Genomic DNA, 18,974 nt, shown 5'->3' on the forward strand with positions numbered 1-18,974 from the left:
TTCGCCTATATCGGTTGATCATCCGCTCCAAGCTGGATTATGGGAGCTTCGTATACTCCTCTGCGCGGCCGTCCATCTTACGCCGCCTCAACTCCATACAACATCGGGGTTTACGTCTTGCGATCGGAGCGTTTTATACTAGTCCCGTCGAGAGTCTTCATGCTGAAGCCGGTGAATTGCCACTCACCTACCGGCGCGATATACTGCTTTGTCGGTATGCCTGTCAGCTACTGTCAATGCCCGACCACCCGTCTTACCGTTCCTTTTTTGACGACTCTCTCGACCGTCAATATGGGTTGTATGTCTCTGCCCTGCTGCCCCCTGGAGTTTGCTTTCGCCGCCTCCTTCAACACCTTGATTTTTCACTCCCTGCAACCTATAGAGTGGGCGAGAGCCACACGCCACCTTGGCTCCAGGCTCAGGTTTGCGTTCACCTTGACCTCAGCTCGCTCCCAAAGGAGGTTACCCCCGGTTCGGTATACCACTCTCGTTTTGTCGAACTTCGTTCGAAGTTCATTAATATGACCTTCTTTTATACAGATGGCTCTAAGACCAATGACGGGGTCGGGTGTTCTTTTATTGTCATGGCACAAAGTTTCAAATACCGGCTCCATGGCCATTGTTCGGTCTTCACAGCTGAGCTCTTTGCCCTCTACCAGGCTGTTCTTTACATCTGCCGCCACAGACATTCTGCTTATGTCATCTGCTCCGATTCCCTGAGCGCCATCCAGAGCCTCAGTGATCCGTATCCGGTTCACCCTTTCGTGCACCGGATCCAACGCTCTCTTCAGCAGCTGGTGGACGACGGTTCTCCGGTTAGCTTTATGTGGGTTCCTGGCTATGTCGGTATCCCTGGGAACGAAGCTGCAGATGCTGCGGCCAAGGCTGCGGTCCTCCAGCCTCGGACAGCTTCTTGTTGTGTCCCTTCATCAGATTGTAGCAGGGTCATTTGTCGGTGCATTTTATCACTGTGGCATGCCGACTGGGCTGCACTTACGGACAACAAGCTTCGGGCCTTGAAATCTCTTCTCGCGGCTTGGACGTCCTCCTCACGCCCTTCTCGGCGGGAGGAGGTCGTTTTGGCCCGGTTACAAATTGGACACTGCCAGTTCAGCCATCGCCATCTGCTGACGGCTGCGCCGGCGCCATTCTGCCCATGTGGGCAATTGCTGACGGTCCGCCACATTTTAACGTCCTGTCCGGATTTTAATACACTGCGTCTTGATCTTGGCCTGCCATGTACTCTAGATGCCATTTTAGTGGATGACCCAGGAGCAGCTGCTCGCGTTCTTGGTTTTATCAACTTGACAAACTTGTCTAAGGACATTTGATTATGCTGGTTTTTTTAATCCTATGCCTGTCAATCGTCTTTTATCATATTTTCCCTTTTAGTTGCTGTTTTAAACTTGTGTCTCGTGGTGCATTCCTAACGTAGTCTGGGCGCTAATGACCATTGAAGTTGTGCGCCCTAAAACCACAAAAAAAAAAGAAAAAAAAATATAAAACTCATGGTGAGAGAAGTGCAGTAACTTTCTGGTCACTCATTAATTCATCACCAAGTGGCTACAAAATGACTACTTGGATTCAAAAATACTTTCAGTGACAGACAGCAGTAAGATGCCACATTAACCAATTCAATCCCTTCCTCAACACTGTATAGGTTCCTAACAACATGACACTTATAGGATTAAGCTTTTCTCAGTCAATTTCTCCTTGCATTAATATTGTAATTCCACTTACCATTTCATGTATGTATGTATATAATGTACTGGTAAAACGCTTGTGGAAAATAAACGCATACCGAGAGTGACTGTACACTGCATTGTCAGTGATTTGTAAGGCAAACTGCGTAAGGGTCAATTCAGCTTCATTAAATACCCGTTTGTGGTTTTTTGTGCCATAGTGGGGTAGATAGTAGGAAATTGCCTACTACTCTTCACTTTACCGATGTACAAAGGAGGGAAGTACATTGTCACAATCTGGCGACCAGTCTCCTGTGACTACTCTATGACCATGCCTTGTGCTCTTTGGATCAACCTTTGTGTTGTGGAAAACTTTACTGAAATTATTTTTACATCAAAAATCTATGGAAGTTCGTGGCTGAGCTGCTAACCACATAATATGCTATTATCTTTTAAAACAAAAGTGCTCTTTCTCAAAATGTCATAGAATCCATTGTTTCCAAGAAGACCTGCAATAAAGCATAGGGCACAAGCAGCCACAGCTCAGCCACTGGTCAACTGCTACTTGCCAGATGATCCTATTTGAGACTTCTAAATAACTTAAATATGACATTTCAAGGGAAGGATCTACTTGTTGTTAACATATGTGATGAAATTGTTTTCAAGCAGTGGAAAGTCCAAGATGGAATAACGACAGTATTTTTTTATTCAGTGAGAAACAAAATACAAACATGGTAACTAACATTAAAAACAAGTGAAACAAAGAATTATCATGCTGCTTCACTTTTGACAAAAGTCTTGCGACTTCATATGCTCCCAGAATTGCAAGCAGAAGATCTGTGCAAGATGCAAATTGACAATACAGTAGGTACTTCATGGTCTGTATTTCTCCAGTCACAGTAGTTGTATCCACAGGGAATTGCAATTTCTGGAGATTATGCCTGGAACTTCCAACTCCAGAATGAAAATTGCTGAGTGACCTTGCATGATCCAGTTCAGTTAATATCCAGGTGGGTGGGTTTCCGAAGGGAGAGACCATGTAGAGTTATTATGAAGTTGAGAAATCACAGTTGTTTTCTTGCTGTAACTGCTGCTGTTTGCAAGACTGAAATGGTCTCGAGGAAAATCCACCTGGAACTAAACCGTAGGAATGCTGGAAAGTGTACATTTAATGGATAGTTTTCCTTAAGAACCAGATTTCTCTATGCGTTGGCAAATACTTGTCGTGCTATGCCTGCAAGTTGGTAAATTCTTTACAAGTGGTGTAAGTTGCAACAACCTGTAATAAGCGTACACATCTCACTTAGCACCTTGTTAACTTTGTTTGCGTGGATGGATTTGTAACAGACTGACACACTTACTCTGGAGCAGTGTAACTCGTTACTTCCATAGCTCTCAGGGTTTGTGCTTGAGGATCCAACGTGCTTGTGAAGGAAACTATTTCAGTCTTCCATCTTCATTCTCACAATGCTGTTTGTATGTCAGAGTATAATCCAAAGTGACTCCCAGATATTTTGGATGGGACAAAGCTACTAATTGTTTTACAACCCATGTGATCTTATTTATCCTTCTTTCATTTGGAATTAATATGACAATGAACATGACACAACAAAGGATTAGAAATGAGAAAAATATGTTTTTAAACCAATTATTTGAATAAAAATAATGATTGCAGTTGTTTCAATAAAGATGTAAAAAAAGAATTGGATAGCAGTCAGTGAGATTTGAACCAAAGACCTTTAACACTTCAGCCAACTAAATTAACTGCTAGACTGTGGCACCATGTTGAAATGAGTGCTATTATCAAGGCACTTTTGGATCGCAAGAAATTCTGAAAATCTTTTTTGTTGATTATTCACGAATGAGGATCCATCAGAGTGAATGGCTGCAAACTGTGATACCTGGGATCCTAATCTGCACCACTGTATAGGTGTTTTCAGAAAACACATTCCATCCCTGGGGATCTGTCCCTGTTAGTCACTGTGGCAGCAGGCTGTTAACAACTGCCTTTTGTTAAATACTGTACATCGATATGTGAGCGCAGCTTGTTGCTCAATCGGGGAACCATTGTTGAGAATGTACCTCTTCATTTGCAGAGGCCTTATACTTATCCTTGCACAAAGTAGTGGGACACCGTGCACTGAAATAAGGAACATCATTTCAGTAGCCTGCCCACCTCTTCAAATATGTAACTTTGCCACAGAGGCTACCTATGAAACAACATGATCCATCCTCATGCCATGCCACCTTCCAACTCCCTTGCCAAAGGTGTGAGAGATGCCGTATGCATGTACTGAGCACATGCTATTAGAGTCCCAATGTGGATACATCCTGTATTGCTAGTGGTAGGGCCACCTATAAAAACAGTCATTTTATCAGGAGTTGTTCCATAACTCATTCTTTGTGGATTGTTTCTTCCAAAACCAGCTACTTTGAATTATGTAGCTGGAAATTTCAGTTAAAACACATCCTACTATCTTTGGACCCACATGGCCCCAACCCTCCCACCGCTGCCACCTCCACCTCTGTCCCATGCCTCCAATTTAACTCCACTGATGTACAGCTTGTGTGCACTCTTCCTTCACCTCCCCTTTCCCATCATCTCCCCCCCCCCTCCCCCCCCCCCCCTCATGCTGTTTCATAGTGTGTTAAAGAGCATGGAAAAAATGTTTTTAAAGTAAAAATTTTATAACTTGGTTATCATTTTTGTAATGAAAATTCTTCTGTTACAGAAACTGGAATATGTTGCCCGAATAGTGAGGAACAATGAGAGACCATTTGGAGGAATACAGCTTATCCTGTGTGGTGACTTTCTTCAACTTCCACCAGTTTGTCGTGATGCAAAACCTGGTCAAGCAAAATTTTGTTTCCAGAGTGCTGTCTGGGACCAGGTTATACATACAAGCTTTGAACTTAATAAAGTGCATCGCCAGGCAGATCCAGAATTCATTAAAATCTTGCAAAATGTACGGATCGGCAGGTTCGTGCCTTCAGTGTGTATGTCACATCTTTTCTGAACAGAATATATTCTTAATTTCATTTATGAAAGGTTGGAGGATGACTAAAATTGTCAGAAACAAAACCATTGTTGAATTAGGCTACTTCAATATTTGTCATAAAGTCGTCTTGTCTACATGTCAGTTTCAGAATAAAATAAAACATGAATGGTTTCATGTATGTCATTTGTACAATGGCAGTATGTAATCAAAACTGAAGTGTAGAATTTGTCAGCATTTTAAAATGAGCAAGAAGAGTATCCTTCTCATTTACACATAATTAAGTAATGTTGCCATGAAAATAAGAGAGAATATTTTGATTTAGTGCGGTACTTCCTTTCTACTTCAGGATCACTCCAGAAATTTCGGATAAGTTAATATCTACGTCGAAACATAAGATTGAAGTGGAAGGAATACTTGCAACAAGATTGTGCAGCCATATGCAAGATGCAGATTTGATCAACCGTACTAAAATGGCAGAGTTGCCAGGTTAGTATGTATGTTCTTTATATAATGAATTAGTATTTCTGGATCAAATATTGTGTGTGTGGGGCAGCTTCGCTTCCTCAAATGTGCTCTCTGTGCTCTCTTTTCTGACATTGAATGGTACTTGAGCTGCACACAACCTTGATGTTGATGGTGCAAACATGTTCATTATAGCCATAAATGTTTTTGATTTTTTTCTTCTATCTGTTGCATTAATGTACTGAGCAGAAACCAAGACTAACGAGATGAAAGCACATGGCATAGATTGTTTTATCCCTTAATGGTTTGCTGTTGAGTATCAGAATTAAAACAAGTTGTGATATTAAATGGACCAATTACTCATTTAATAGTAGGAACTGATACACATTGTGGTTTGTTGTTTTCTGTATTATCTTGCAAGCTCCTGATGCCTCCTGTCTATCATCTCTTCTTTAAAACTGTCATGTTTTTGTTGTACTCCATAAAACCTTTCATCCCAGACATGTTTATTTTTAGCATAAGGTAAGCAAAAATGCAGTTGATAAATTTGGAATTTCCACTTGGGGCATACAATGGTGTGGTCTCTCCCACTTGGCTTAGTGAATTATGTTAACATCTCAACAGTTACTTGATAAAGTGCCTTGCTTCAGATGAGTGATAGGCAATTGATAGAGGTCTCTCCACTCGACTCCCCCATCTCCCATCCTCCCCGTCTCCCCTCCCATCCTCCCCGTCTCCCCTCCCATCCTCCCCGTCTCCCCTCCCATCCTCCCCGTCTCCCCTCCCATCCCCCCCGTCTCCCCTCCCATCCCCCCCGTCACCCCTCCCATCCCCCCCGTCTCCCCTCCCATCCCCACCCCCGTCTCCCCTCCCATCCCCACCCCCGTCTCCCCTCCCATCCCCACCCCCGTCTCCCCTCCCATCCCCACCCCCGTCTCCCCTCCCATCCCCACCCCCGTCTCCCCTCCCATCCCCCCCCCGTCTCCCCTCCCATCCCCACCCCCGTCTCCCCTCCCATCCCCACCCCCGTCTCCCCTCCCATCCCCACCCCCGTCTCCCCTCCCATCCCCACCCCCGTCTCCCCTCCCATCCCCACCCCCGTCTCCCCTCCCATCCCCACCCCCGTCTCCCCTCCCACCCCCGTCTCCCCTCCCACCCCCACCCCCTGTCCCACCCCCACCGCCGTCTCCCCTCCCACCCCCACCGCCGTCTCCCCTCCCACCCCCCCCATCTCCCCCCCGTCTCCCCTCCCCCCGTCTCCCCTCCCCCCGTCTCCCCTCCCCCCGTCTCCCCTCCCCCCGTCTCCCCTCCCCCCGTCTCCCCTCCCCCCGTCTCCCCTCCACCCGTCTCCCCTCCCCCCGTCTCCCCTCCCCCCGTCTCCCCTCCCCCCGTCTCCCCTCCCCCCGTCTCCCCTCCCCCCGTCTCCCCTCCCCCCGTCTCCCCTCCCCCCGTCTCCCCTCCCCCCGTCTCCCCTCCCCCCGTCTCCCCTCCCCTCCCCCCGTCTCCCCTCCCCTCCCCCCGTCTCCCCTCCCCTCCCCCCGTCTCCCCTCCCATCCCCCCGTCTCCCCTCCCATCCCCCGTCTCCCCTCCCATCCCCCCGTCTCCCCTCCCATCCCCCCGTCTCCCCTCCCATCCCCCCGTCCCCCGTCTCCCCTCCCATCCCCCCGTCCCCCGTCTCCCCTCCCATCCCCCCGTCCCCCGTCTCCCCTCCCATCCCCCCGTCCCCCGTCTCCCCTCCCCTCCCCCCGTCTCCCCTCCCCTCCCCCCGTCTCCTCTCCCATCCCCCCCGTCCCCCGTCTCCCCTCGCATCCCCCCGTCCCCCGTCTCCCCTCGCATCCCCCCGTCCCCCGTCTCCCCTCGCATCCCCCCGTCCCCCGTCTCCCCTCACACCCCCCTCCCCCCGTCTCTCCGCCCCTCCCCCCGTTCCCCCCCGCCCCCCCCCGCCCCTCGCCCCGTTCCCCCCCGCCCCTCCCCGCCCCTCCCCCCGTCCCCCCGCCCCTCCCCGCCTCTCCCGCCTGTCTCCCCGCCCCTCCGCCCGTCTCCCCGCCCCTCCGCCCGTCTCCCCGCCCCTCCCCTCCCCCCGTCTCCCCGCCCCTCCCCTCCCCCCGTCTCCCCGCCCCTCCCCTCCCCCCGTCTCCCCGCCCCTCCCCTCCCCCCGTCTCCCCGCCCCTCCCCTCCCCCCGTCTCCCCGCCCCTCCCCTCCCCCCGTCTCCCCGCCCCTCCCCTCCCCCCGTCTCCCCGCCCCTCCCCTCCCCCCGTCGCCCCGCCCCTCCCCTCCCCCCGTCTCCCCGCCCCTCCCCTCCCCCCGTCTCCCCGCCCCTCCCCTCCCCCCATCTCCCCGCCCCTCCCCTCCCCCCGTCTCCCCTCCCCTCCCCCCGTCTCCCCTCCCCTCCCCCCGTCTCCCCGCTCCCCGCCTCCCCTCCCCCCACCTACCCCCCGTCTCCCCGCCCCCCGCCTCCCCTCCCCCCACCTACCCCCCGCCCCCCCTCCCCCCGCCCCCCCTCTCCCCGCCCCCCTCTCCCCGCCCCCCTCTCCCCGCCCCCCCTCTCCCCGCCCCCCCTCTCCCCGCCCCCCCTCTCCCCGCCCCCCCTCTCCCCGCCCCCCCTCTCCCCGCCCCCCCTCTCCCCGCCCCCCCTCTCCCCGCCCCTCCCCTCCCCTCCCCCCACCTACCCGCCGCCTCTCCTCCCCCCGCCTCCCCTCCCCCCACCTACCCGCCGCCTCTCCTCCCCCCGTCTCCCCTCCCCCCGCCTCCCCTCCCCACGCCTACAATACATTTTATGAAGTTACATTATGCGTGGAAATGTATGCTCCTGTTTTGTATTATTATTTCTTATTTAACTATATTCCTATTTCTAATTAGGTGAAACAAAAAGGTTTGCTGCTGTTGATAGTGACCCATATATATCAAAACAGTTAGATCAACAGACACCAGTTGCAAGTGTGATAGAGCTGAAAGTTGGAACACAGGTGATGCTTATGAAAAACCTAAATGTTTCGGAAGGCCTTGTGAATGGTGCAAGAGGTGTTGTTACAAAATTTAATGAAGATGGTAAGATTTAATTCCTTTTTATTCTCTCAGCTATTTGTCCTTACAGCTTTTGGAAAACTTCACAGTATGAATTTTAAGATAAAAGTTGCATGGTAACAAATTTTTCTCTTTACAGTCATCTCTCCAAAATGAATATATGGCAGTTCCATGATTTAACTGCGATTCATTCAGTGTCTAGTTTGTTGCTTTAATCCTGCAAAATCATATAACTGATTATTTGACAGTATTCAAGAAGTTTTAATTCTACAAAAATGAACTTGCTCCTCATTACTTCATAGGTGTTAACTTCCTGTACAGCATGTGCTCAATTCCAATCACAAAGTTTATCCAGTTTACTAATCTATACTCATACCTTTTGCAGTTAATCTTCCCTTTATTCTCTTCCATATGATATCACCATCAAATTTATAACTCTTTACTGTTTCAAACAATAGAAAGTCCAGGTTGGAATATCAACAATAATGTGACATAGCCCAGTCCAATCTCGGCAGAGCTAGTAGTCGTGTGCATGAAGTGTGCTTGTTTGTGTGAATGTGTGTGGTTTCCTTTCTGAAGAAGGCGTTACCCAAAAGCTTAGGTTTAACATTATTTCATTGTGCCTGTTGGCTACTAAAGGTGTCATCTTCGTAGTGAGAAGCAATTTTCCCTGTTTTATCAGTTCGTTACATTATTATTTATTTGATACATTTCATCTTTGTAATTATTTGTAATATATTTTCTGTTTTTGTCTTATCCATCTTCAATAATCCTTGCTTGACAGCTTGCTGAGTCTGCTTTCCTTCCTTCCTTCCTGTTGTATCATCTTGACATGAAGTTACATCGACTTCCCTATCTAATCCTTGTTCGATTCCATCTCTTTCATGCCTTTGTTATTGTTCCTGCATTTGAAATCTGATGTTTCTATAAAATTTTGATTGTCTCTTAGTCTGCATTCATTTTATCAACTGAAGTTTCTTCTGAAATTTTTTAAAAGATAGATGTGGTGTTAATGTCGTATTATAGTTACTTACGTTATCTAGTGAAATGGAAAGTTTGGCAGTATACTTCCCAAAATACAATGCTTATTAGTTTTGTTCATTGTGTCAAAGACACCATAAAATTATGACCAGTTGTATTATAGTTCAACCCTAATACTTAGTTATAACTATGATTAGACACCAGCTGCAGTTCATTGTGTGTTCCAACATAAATACAATGTGTCCCAGCAGAGGCCCCCAGTTAGGAAACAGTTCTAAAGTCCTTACCATTTTCAATTTGAACTTCAGGGCTTTTCAAGTTATCTGCCTTGTGGTAATAATGTAGATCTCAAGAGATTACTAATTTATAATATCAATTTTGGAAGCCTATGGCAATGCAGTGTGTGACTTCTCAGTGGAGTTTGTTGACCTGTGCCATGGCTGCAGCATCCTTTCACATTGGTGGTGGTGCTGTTCTGGGCAGCAAGTAAATTTCATCTGTTGTCACTGGTTTTAAGCACATAGTGATTATTTTAGAGGTTTCATTTTTTATTTTCATCAGACTTTGATGCATATACTGCAACTGAAAAGCAAAGCAAAGCAGTTGGTGGCACATTCTATATTTAGTAGTGCTTCAGTATATCACATTTCAGCTGCTTAGCTGAGTGGTAACGAGTTTACCCCTCATGCGCGCGCCCAAGTTCCCATTTAAATGTACATCTCAGCCAGCACTGTACTGGACTCTTGGAGTTGAGCTGGGACCAAATAAGCACTGTGTGTGTGTGTGTGTGTGTGTGTGTGTGTGTGTGTGTGTGTGTGTGTGTGTGCACTTGCCCCCACTATTTCTTCGTGTGCTGCATAAGAGAAGAAAGTGTCAATTTTCATATCTTCAATAGTATTAAGCAACATACAGAAATGAAATCCTGTGAAAAGAAAGTCAAATTGCAGCAGAATCATTGCAAGGTCACTGCTCTCATCATGGAGGATTGTTGAAAACGCGCATGCTCGCACTCGTGCATGCATGTACACACGCATGCGCTCGCACCCCCCCCCCCCCCCCACACGCACACATATACTACTACTACTACTACTACTACTACTACTACTACATGAGCCTGTTATGCTGATGTCTGTCTGTAAAATTTTGTAACACATTTTATATTTGTGTAGTATTACCTTTCTGGAGGATGAAAAACTCTTCCAGAAATCAACGTTGATCCTGCAGACAACGGTCACGTGAAATCGAGCTTGCCACGTCCATCCATGAGTTGCAGAAAGCAGTAGCTTCCAGCACCCATATTGATTCCATGTTCCTTTACTTCTAGAAGTTATTAGGCATTGTTCTGCATGGTCATCTGATGAACAAACTGAGCATGTGGTGCATAGTACCTCAGTGGTTTGACCAGTTTATAAAGATCAGGCATCAGAGAGTCTCCTACCTAGTGGGCTCGATGCTCTTTGGTGGGTTTGTGCTTGGCTACCACGGGGCCCTAGCCTTTGCAACTTTTCTCTTCCATGCTGCATGTCTATCCTCTTGCTATTCCTTTTCTCCGCCCTTGGGGTGTTTTGGGAATGTGTTTTGCATTTCAGTAGCAGACATCAGAACGGTCGCACCACTCAATCCTTCTTTCTTTCTTTATTTCTTTCTTTCTTTCTTTCTTCACCTTTTCCTATCCTTCCTCTGCATCAGCATTTGAGGTTCCTCTTTTTCTTCTTCCTTCCTATGTGCTCCTGAAGGCTGGCCCACGCATCTGATGCCTAACAGGTGTCTGTGTAATGTGTAATTCCCAGCCCTGGGTCAACAGGTAGGGTTCGCACATACCCCCTGGTACGGGCCAGGCCCAGGGAAGGGCGATTGCCTGAGCTGTTACCTTCGCAAATTGCTGACTGCTCCATCTGTCAGGTGTTCGGGAGGTGTGGCCTGGGGTGTTAACAATCACCTAAGGCCGGTGAGGCCCGCCCCCCCCCTCTCTGAGGGCGCCATCAGAAATGCTGGCAATCATGAGGAATTTTCTTACCATGAGCCAATTATTCATGCACTGAAGACGGTCAGTCCTTTGCAATAGTAACTCTGTTTCTTATTCAGAAAGGTGTTGATGCAATTGCCGGCCCTGTAAAATACTGCTCTCATTTACGCAATAGCATTTTGCTTTTGAAGACAGCTTCTGATTCTCAAGCACAACAGCAACTTGCCACTTCGCATCTTCACAGCTATCCTGTTAGTGTCAAGGCCCATAGAACTGTGAATTACTCCCGTGGTGTTATGTACACTAGCTTGTTCGATGGTCCGACTGAGGCTGAAAGCCAAATATACCTTTCTGGTCAGTATGTCATTGCTGTCCATCGGATGATTTAAAGGGTTGATGCATCCTTAGTGACCACATGCACTCTTTTTCTCACTGTTGATAGAATGGTGCTTCCATCAAAGAGCTTATGAAGTTACCACTGTCGATCATTGATTTGATTTTGGCAGGGAAGCTAAAACATCTTTGGTCTAACCTGCCACTGCCCGAGTTTATTGTGTGGAATTGCTCCCTGTATATCTAGTAAAGCCAACCAATGCCCTTAAATAGTGCAAGGAGTCCCTTTACCAGCTCTTTGTTAGACAGTTTCTTCAAGTGTAGTTGTCCCGAAAATTCTGTGTCTCTTGCTCTCCAATGCCGTGCATTTGAAGATTAGAAGTGATGCCGTTTCTTCGCTCTCATTACAGATCTTACATTTAGGGTCGTCTTCTGTTATACCCATTGTATGTACGTGTTTTTTGAAATTCCCATGGCCCGTCATCAGTCTAACCATGAGTTCAATCTCTTTCCTGTTCAAGCCCAGGACTACAGAGCTTTTTTAAAACACAGCTGTGGCACCATTACCTTACCATGTTTTTGTTTATAGACTTTGGTCCAGTGTTCTATGTGCTCTCTTCTAAGCCAGTTACATAGTTTTAGTTTGATCATAGCCTTGGTGATTGTCAGGACAGGTTCCGGTCCAATAAATGGAGTCTTTGGCCCCATCCCGGCCAATCTGTCGGCTTGTTCATTGCCACCAACCCCTGAGTGGCCAGGGACCCACACTAGATGTACCCTATTGCTTCCCCCTAGCTCCACCAGAACCCCGAGACATTCTGCAACAATTTTAGATTTTGTTGTGGGAGCTGCCTATGGTATCAGAGTTGCCTGGCTGTCTGAATAGATGAAGATGCTATGGTCCTTGTAGCACCTACACGTATTCTCCTCCACACACGCCCTGATTGCAGTAATCTCAGCTTGGAATACTAAGGCCAATTTTACTAGGGAGATGATGCCCTCCAGTCCTGGCTGAACCCCGTACGCCCCAGCCCCAGTGCCATGGTCTGATTTCGACCCATCAGTGAACCAGACAATGTCCCCTGTATAGTGTCGAACTGTTTTTCCCACTGCTACCTGCTTCCAGTTATTATGTTGTAAGGCTTGTTGAAGTAGTTGGGAGTTGTTATATAGTCGGCTGGCATTTCCCCAGCCTTTCCCATATTTACCTCATGCACTATTTCAGTGTGTGATTCTGGATATCTCAATGAGATCCAGTTTTTGCCAATTTTGAGTCTGTATGCACCAGCTGCTTCCTTCATCTTGACTCAAACGTGTAGTGGACGCATGTCCAGCATGGCTTCCATCCCAGCGGTTGGTGTGCTGCTAATTCTGCCTGTTGTGGTTCTGCAGCTTAGCAAGCTCCTTAGCTGCAACCTGCTGTTCTACCTTCTGCCACCACACTACCGCCCCGTAGGAAATCCTAGGTCTAACCACTGTGGTGTATATCCAGTGCATACCTCTGGGTTTAGATCCCAGTTTTTAACAGAAGCCTTTCTGGTACTCACTAGAGTAACTTTCGCCTTGGAGCAGATGCTCTTAATGTGAGGGATCCATGTTAGTTTCTCATCTAAGGTTACTCCTAGATATTTCACTATCACCTTCACAGGTAGAGTTTCATCGAAAAGCTTTAGGTTCCAACTTGAGTGTTGGATCTGCTTCTTCGTGAATGGTACCACAGCAGTCTTCTTAGGATTAACTGTTAAATCCTGTTACAGTCCGACCATACATTCCAAACCCAATGCACTGCTACCAGTGTCATCGTTTCAACCACATCTGGCCAAACCTGCGATAGGGATGCTTACAAGGGCGACTGTCTGCCGCCTCCTCCCTACTGTATCAACTGCAATGGCAACTGTGCGTCCTCCTCTCGAGATTGTCCCATGTATCTTGATGAGCAGGCTGTCCAGGAGAGCTGGGTAAAGGAAAACCTGCCTTACCCAGTCGCTTGTAAGTTATTGGCTAGTTGCAAACCCTGCATTCTACCATCTGGCTCATACAATACTGTTCTTGCTAAATCTCACTCCATGAAGGATGTGGCCACGCAGACATGTGACCTCAGATTCAGCACCACGGTTGTAAAATTGCCCTGCATCATGGTAGCATCCCCGTCTCCTCCTCCAGCTGTGCAACAAGCCACGAAACTTTTGCCTCACAGGGTTTGTTCCTTGCTCCCCTTCCCTCATTGTGACTGTTCTCCAATGGAATGTTTGTGGCCTTCAATCCAAAAAAGAGGACTTCGGCTGCTCTTTGAACTGCAGCGTCCACTTGTTCTCAGTCTCGAGGAAACAAAATTGTGTCCTCACAACTTCTTTGAGCTCTCTTTTCTTCCCGGCTCGCTTTGACCTCCCTCCCGAGGGCGGCATTCAATCTCACTGGGGGGTCATGCTGCTCACCCAGGATGACATACATAGTCAACCCATCTCCCTTGCTACCTGGCTTCAAGCAGTGCTGATACATACTCGAGCGACCAATTCCTGTGTGCTATCCATTTGCTGATTCCTACCCGACCTACATACACCCCCAAATGGTAGCTTTCTAAGGGTGACTGGAGGCTTTACTCCTCCCTGGCGGCCTTCAGCAAAAACATTTCCCCAGTTGTAATGACCAGGTAGAATATCTTACAAACGCTATCCTTACCCTCACAGAACCTTCCATTCCTTGCACTTCCACTTTACCGTTTCCCAGTCCCTTGGTTGACTGGGTGTGCAGTGACACAATCCGCATGCAGAGGCACACTCTATGCATTTTTAACCGTCATCCTACATTGGCAAACTGCATTCGTTACAAACAGTTGCGTGCACAGTGTCCTCTCATTCTTTGGTATAGCAAAAAAACTAGCTGGATCCCATTTATTAGTTCTTTTAACAGTTTCACTCCATCTTCTGTCGTGTGGGCCAACCTTCGGCGGCTCCCTGGGATGAAGATCCATTAGCCAATTTCAGGCGTGACAGTAGCAGACAATATCGTAGTGGACCCATTGTTATCTGAAACACCTTGGGCTGCCATTTTGCGGAGAGTCAGAGCTGCTGCCGCTATCACCCTGCCTTCCTCCATTGGAAACGAGTGGAGGTGGCTCAGGCAATGCCTTTCTCTTCTTAGAACAGTGAGTGCTACAATGGTGACTTTAGTACGAGGGAGCTAGATCATGCTCTCACTTCATTCCGCTCCTCGGCCCCAGGGCCAGACGATGTTAACATACAGATGTTGGCAGCACCTTTTTCTTGTAGGTAAGCCCTTTCTTCTTCATACGTACAATTGCATCTGGGCAGAGGGCACGTTTCCCAGGCACTGGCGTGTGCAGTCACTGCCATACCTGTACCTAAGCCCGGTAAGGATAAACACCTTCGTTCTAGCTACTGCCCTATTTCTCTCACCAGCTGCATTTTCAAGGTGATCGAACATATGATTCATGCCCGGCTGGTATGGTGACTCAAGCCTTGCAGTTTGCTAACCGCTGCCAGGCATCTCCGGCTCCCTTTTTGTTGACTATTTTGGGATCTATTGCAGTTCTCCATGGACCTGTCTCTCAGCGGCATCTTCAGCGAAGTCTTGATCGTCTTCTGGAGCATCGACAATGGCTTTTGTTTTTCCACAGACAAAACTGTCTGTCTGAATATCTGGCGGCGCAGTTGGTCTCTCCCACCACCTTGACATCTTGGGCTTGTTGCCATTCCATTTGTTGAAACTACAAAATTCCTGAGGCTCATGTTCAATAGGAAACACTCTTGGTCCTCCCAGGTGTCTTACGTGACAGCCCACTGTAGGCGGTTCCTCAATGTCCTACGTGTCCTCAATGGTACTTCCTGGGGTGCTGATCGAACCACCCTCCTCCATTTGTACCGTTCCCTTGTCCATTCGAAACTCGACTAAGGGTGATTTGTTTATGCGTCTGCACATCCATCCCTCTTACGCCGTGTCAACACTATCCACCGTTATGGCCTCCGTTTGGCCACTGGTGCCTTTTACACTAGCCCGATTGAGTGTCTGTGTGCAGAAGCTGCCGAACTACTGCTGTCATACGGCTGTGACTGTCTCCTCAGCAGATATGCATGCAGTTTGTTTGCCATGCCTGGCCACCCATCCTATGCCTCCTTCTTCAATGACTCCTCTGATCGTCAGTAGGGGGCGTGTCCCTCTTCTGTTACCTCCTGGAGTTCGCTTTTGGCTCTTGCTCCAGCAACCTAACTTCATGCTACCTGCCACATTCCCAATGGATGTGAGCCCTTCACCACCTTCGCTTCATGTAGTGGTCTGTGATCATCTTGGCCTTCATTCACTTCCTAAAGACACTACTCCAGCCTCGCTCTATCGCCTTCAATTTCATGACCTTTGCGTGGAACTTCACGATAGTACCTTCGTGTATACTGATGGCTCTTGTACTGATCATGGTGTCGGGTGTGCCTTTGTTACTGGCAGTGATATTTTTTGGTATCGGCATCTGGAACACTGGTCAATATTTACTGCAGAGCTCATCGCTCTATATCAGACCGTGCAGCACATGGGGGAACACAGGCTTTTCAGTTGCATCATCTGTTCTCTCTCTTGCTGCCCTTCAGAACCTCATTGTGCTGTACACCGTTCATCCCTTAGTGCAACTGGTACAGGAAAGTTTTCACGTGCTCCCTCTTGATGGAGCCACTGTGATGTTTATGTGGGTTCCTGGTCATGTCGGTCTGACGAGAAATGAGGCTGCTGCCAAGGCTGCAGTCCTTGTGCCTCCGCCCGCTAGTTCTTCCAGTCCCTCCAATCTGTGTGTTGCCGTCTGTCAGCAGGTGGTGTCACTTTGGTGTCACTACTGGTCCTCCCTTCATGGAAATGAGCTCCGGGGAATTAAGCCTCTCTCGTTGGTTTGGACGACGTCCGCTCGCCGCGAGGAAATTATTTCAGCTAGGTTTTGCCTTCGCCATTTGGTAAGTGCCTCAACCTCTGACAGTTCGCCATTTCCTGATGGAATGCCCTTTTTTTAACCACTTAGTTCTCATTTATGTTTGCTGTCTGAGTTACCAGCAGTTTTGGCGAACGATGATGGGCTGTTAACCATGTTTTACTTTTTATCTGTCGTAGCAATGTGGTGAAGGAAATTTACTCTTTAGTTCAGGACGTTGGGCTGGCATATATTCGTCTCTAACTCTTCTTTCTTTTTTCCCCCCTACAGTTCTGACATGGGCCCATATGACCCTAGTTGTTTCTCCACCCGAAAGCAAATCAAAACCCACAAACCCAATCTTAGTGCATGTGAGGAACCTTCGTGGATTAGTAATTACAAGCCTTTTTTATTGTTGAAATATTCTCTTATTACCAGCAAGTTCTTCACGCAGTTCTATTCAGGGAATGGGATACTATTTCAGTATTTATTTTTCATAGTTTTAGAACAAAAATTCATACTTACTCAGTCAGAGATGACAATCGTGCAGTGATAACAAACTCAAAGCTAGATAGCATGTGTGAATAATAGTCACATTCAGAATGTGTGTTATTTTTCATTTAAATGAAATTCCAATAATTTGGTGTTTAGGAACATAAATAATTTAATACCTATGGGAAAAAAATGTCAAACTTTAAACATTTTTTCCAATTAATCTTCTGCAGTCATAGCCTGTTTGTTCTCTAACTATGTACAACACAAATGATATTGGTATGACTGAGCCAAATATGCTATCAATGATATTTTCAGTCACTGAACGATTAAATTCTGTGAATTACATGATTTTGTGGTTACTGGTGTCAACTCTTATTTTATTACGATGATCATTTCTCCCTTTGTAGGCAGGCATCAACAAAATACTTTCACATTGAGAGGGGAATGTTTTAATAATCACCACTCCAACTTGCATATCATACCCATGGCAATCTAAACGCCTATTTTGCAGTGGTATAAGGCAAGTTTGCCCCTCGTTGAATTTTTTCGATGTCCTCCATCTTTCCTGTGTGGTAAGGATCCCATACTGCACAGCAGTACTCTAGCACAGGATGGACAAGCATAATGCCGTAGTCTCTTTAGTGGATCTGATGTAGCTTCTGAGTATTCTGAGAGTTGAACAGTACAGTTAGTCTTCCCCACAATATGTTCTGTGTGATGGAGATATAATTGCTGAACAGTTCAAAGAAAACAAGAGTTTCATTTCATATAGGTACCCCACTCATACAATTATAGTCGGTGGCGTCTTCAGTCTACCCTCGATATGCTGGAAAAATTATACGTTTAAAGCCGGCGGCAGACATAAAACGTCATCAGAAATTGTACTGAATGTTTTCTCAGAAAATTATTTTGAACAGTTAGTTCATGAGCCCACTCAGTTGCAAAAGATAATTGACCTCTTAGTAACAAATAATCCTGGACAAATAGGGAGTATCATGATGAATACAGGGATTAGCGAGCACAAGGCAGTTGCTGCTAGGCTGAATACTGTAACACCTACAACCATCAAAAAGAAACGCAAAGTACATCTATTTAAAAAAGCTGATAAAAATGGTCTTCATGCCTTTTTAAGAGACAGTCTCCACTCCTTCCAATCTGATCATGTAAATGTTGAAAAGATGAGGAATGATTTCAAAGAGATAGTATTGATGGCAATTGGGAGATACATACCACATAAATTAATAAGTGATGGTACTGATCCCCCATGGTACACAAAAGGGATCAGATCACTGTTGCAGAAGCAACGAAGAAAACATGCCAAATTTAAAAGAACACAAAATCCTGAAGATTGGCAAAGTTTTGCAGAAGTTCGAAATATAGCACGTGCTTCAGTGTGAGATGCTTTTAATAATTTCCACAATAATGAAACTCTGTCTCGGAATCTGGCAGAAAACCAAAAGAGATTCTAGTCATATAAAAGCACACCAGTAGCAAGACGCAGTCAATACCTTCACTGTGCGATAACAATGGTGAAGTCACTGATGACAGTGCCACCAAAGCAGAGTTATGGTTTCTGTTTAAGATGTTAATTATTGTTATCCATAGGTATTTAGATGAATTGACAGCCTTTAGATTTGTGTGTTTTATCATGTAACAGAAATTTAATAGATTCATTTTAGTACTCACGTAGATGATGTCAGACTTCTCATTATTTAAGAGTCAATTGTCACTTAATGCACCATACAGATATCTTGTCTAAATCATTTTGCAATTGGTATTGAACTCTGGAGACCTTAATAAGCAGTAAATGGCAGCGTCATCTGCAAACAATCCAAAGAATCATGCACAGATTGTCTTTTAAATAATTTATATTAACTCCTTGGGGAATGCCGGATATCACATCTGCTTGACTCAATAACTTGCCATCAGTTACTACAAAATGTGAGCTTTGACAGGAAATCACAAACACAGTATCTCAATTGAGTGGATACTTCGTAGGCAAGCAATTTGATTGGAAGTTGCTTGTCAGAAACAGTGTCAAAAGCCTGTGGAAATCTAGAAATAGGGAATCAGTTCGAGATCCATTGTCAATAACACACATAGAATAAAGAGCTAGTTGTGTCCC

General features: G+C 46.7%; 1 protein-coding gene across 3 annotated transcripts in view; it reads left to right on the forward strand.

Annotated features, from left to right (window-relative positions):
• The window catches only part of LOC124595989 (ATP-dependent DNA helicase PIF1), a 104,352-nt gene that overhangs the window by 59,788 nt on the left and 25,590 nt on the right, over positions 1-18,974 (forward strand). For 2 of the 3 annotated variants that reach the window (XM_047134932.1, XM_047134933.1), the window contains exons 7-9: positions 4,415-4,662; positions 5,028-5,167; positions 8,004-8,192. In XM_047134932.1, the coding sequence (XP_046990888.1) occupies positions 4,415-4,662; positions 5,028-5,167; positions 8,004-8,192 (577 nt within the window). The remainder of the gene's footprint in view (positions 1-4,414; positions 4,663-5,027; positions 5,168-8,003; positions 8,193-18,974) is intronic. The other variant, XM_047134934.1, reaches the window with a different exon arrangement.

The sequence above is a fragment of the Schistocerca americana genome, chromosome 2 (assembly GCF_021461395.2).
Source record: "Schistocerca americana isolate TAMUIC-IGC-003095 chromosome 2, iqSchAmer2.1, whole genome shotgun sequence".
Classification (NCBI taxonomy): Eukaryota; Metazoa; Arthropoda; class Insecta; order Orthoptera; family Acrididae; genus Schistocerca; species Schistocerca americana.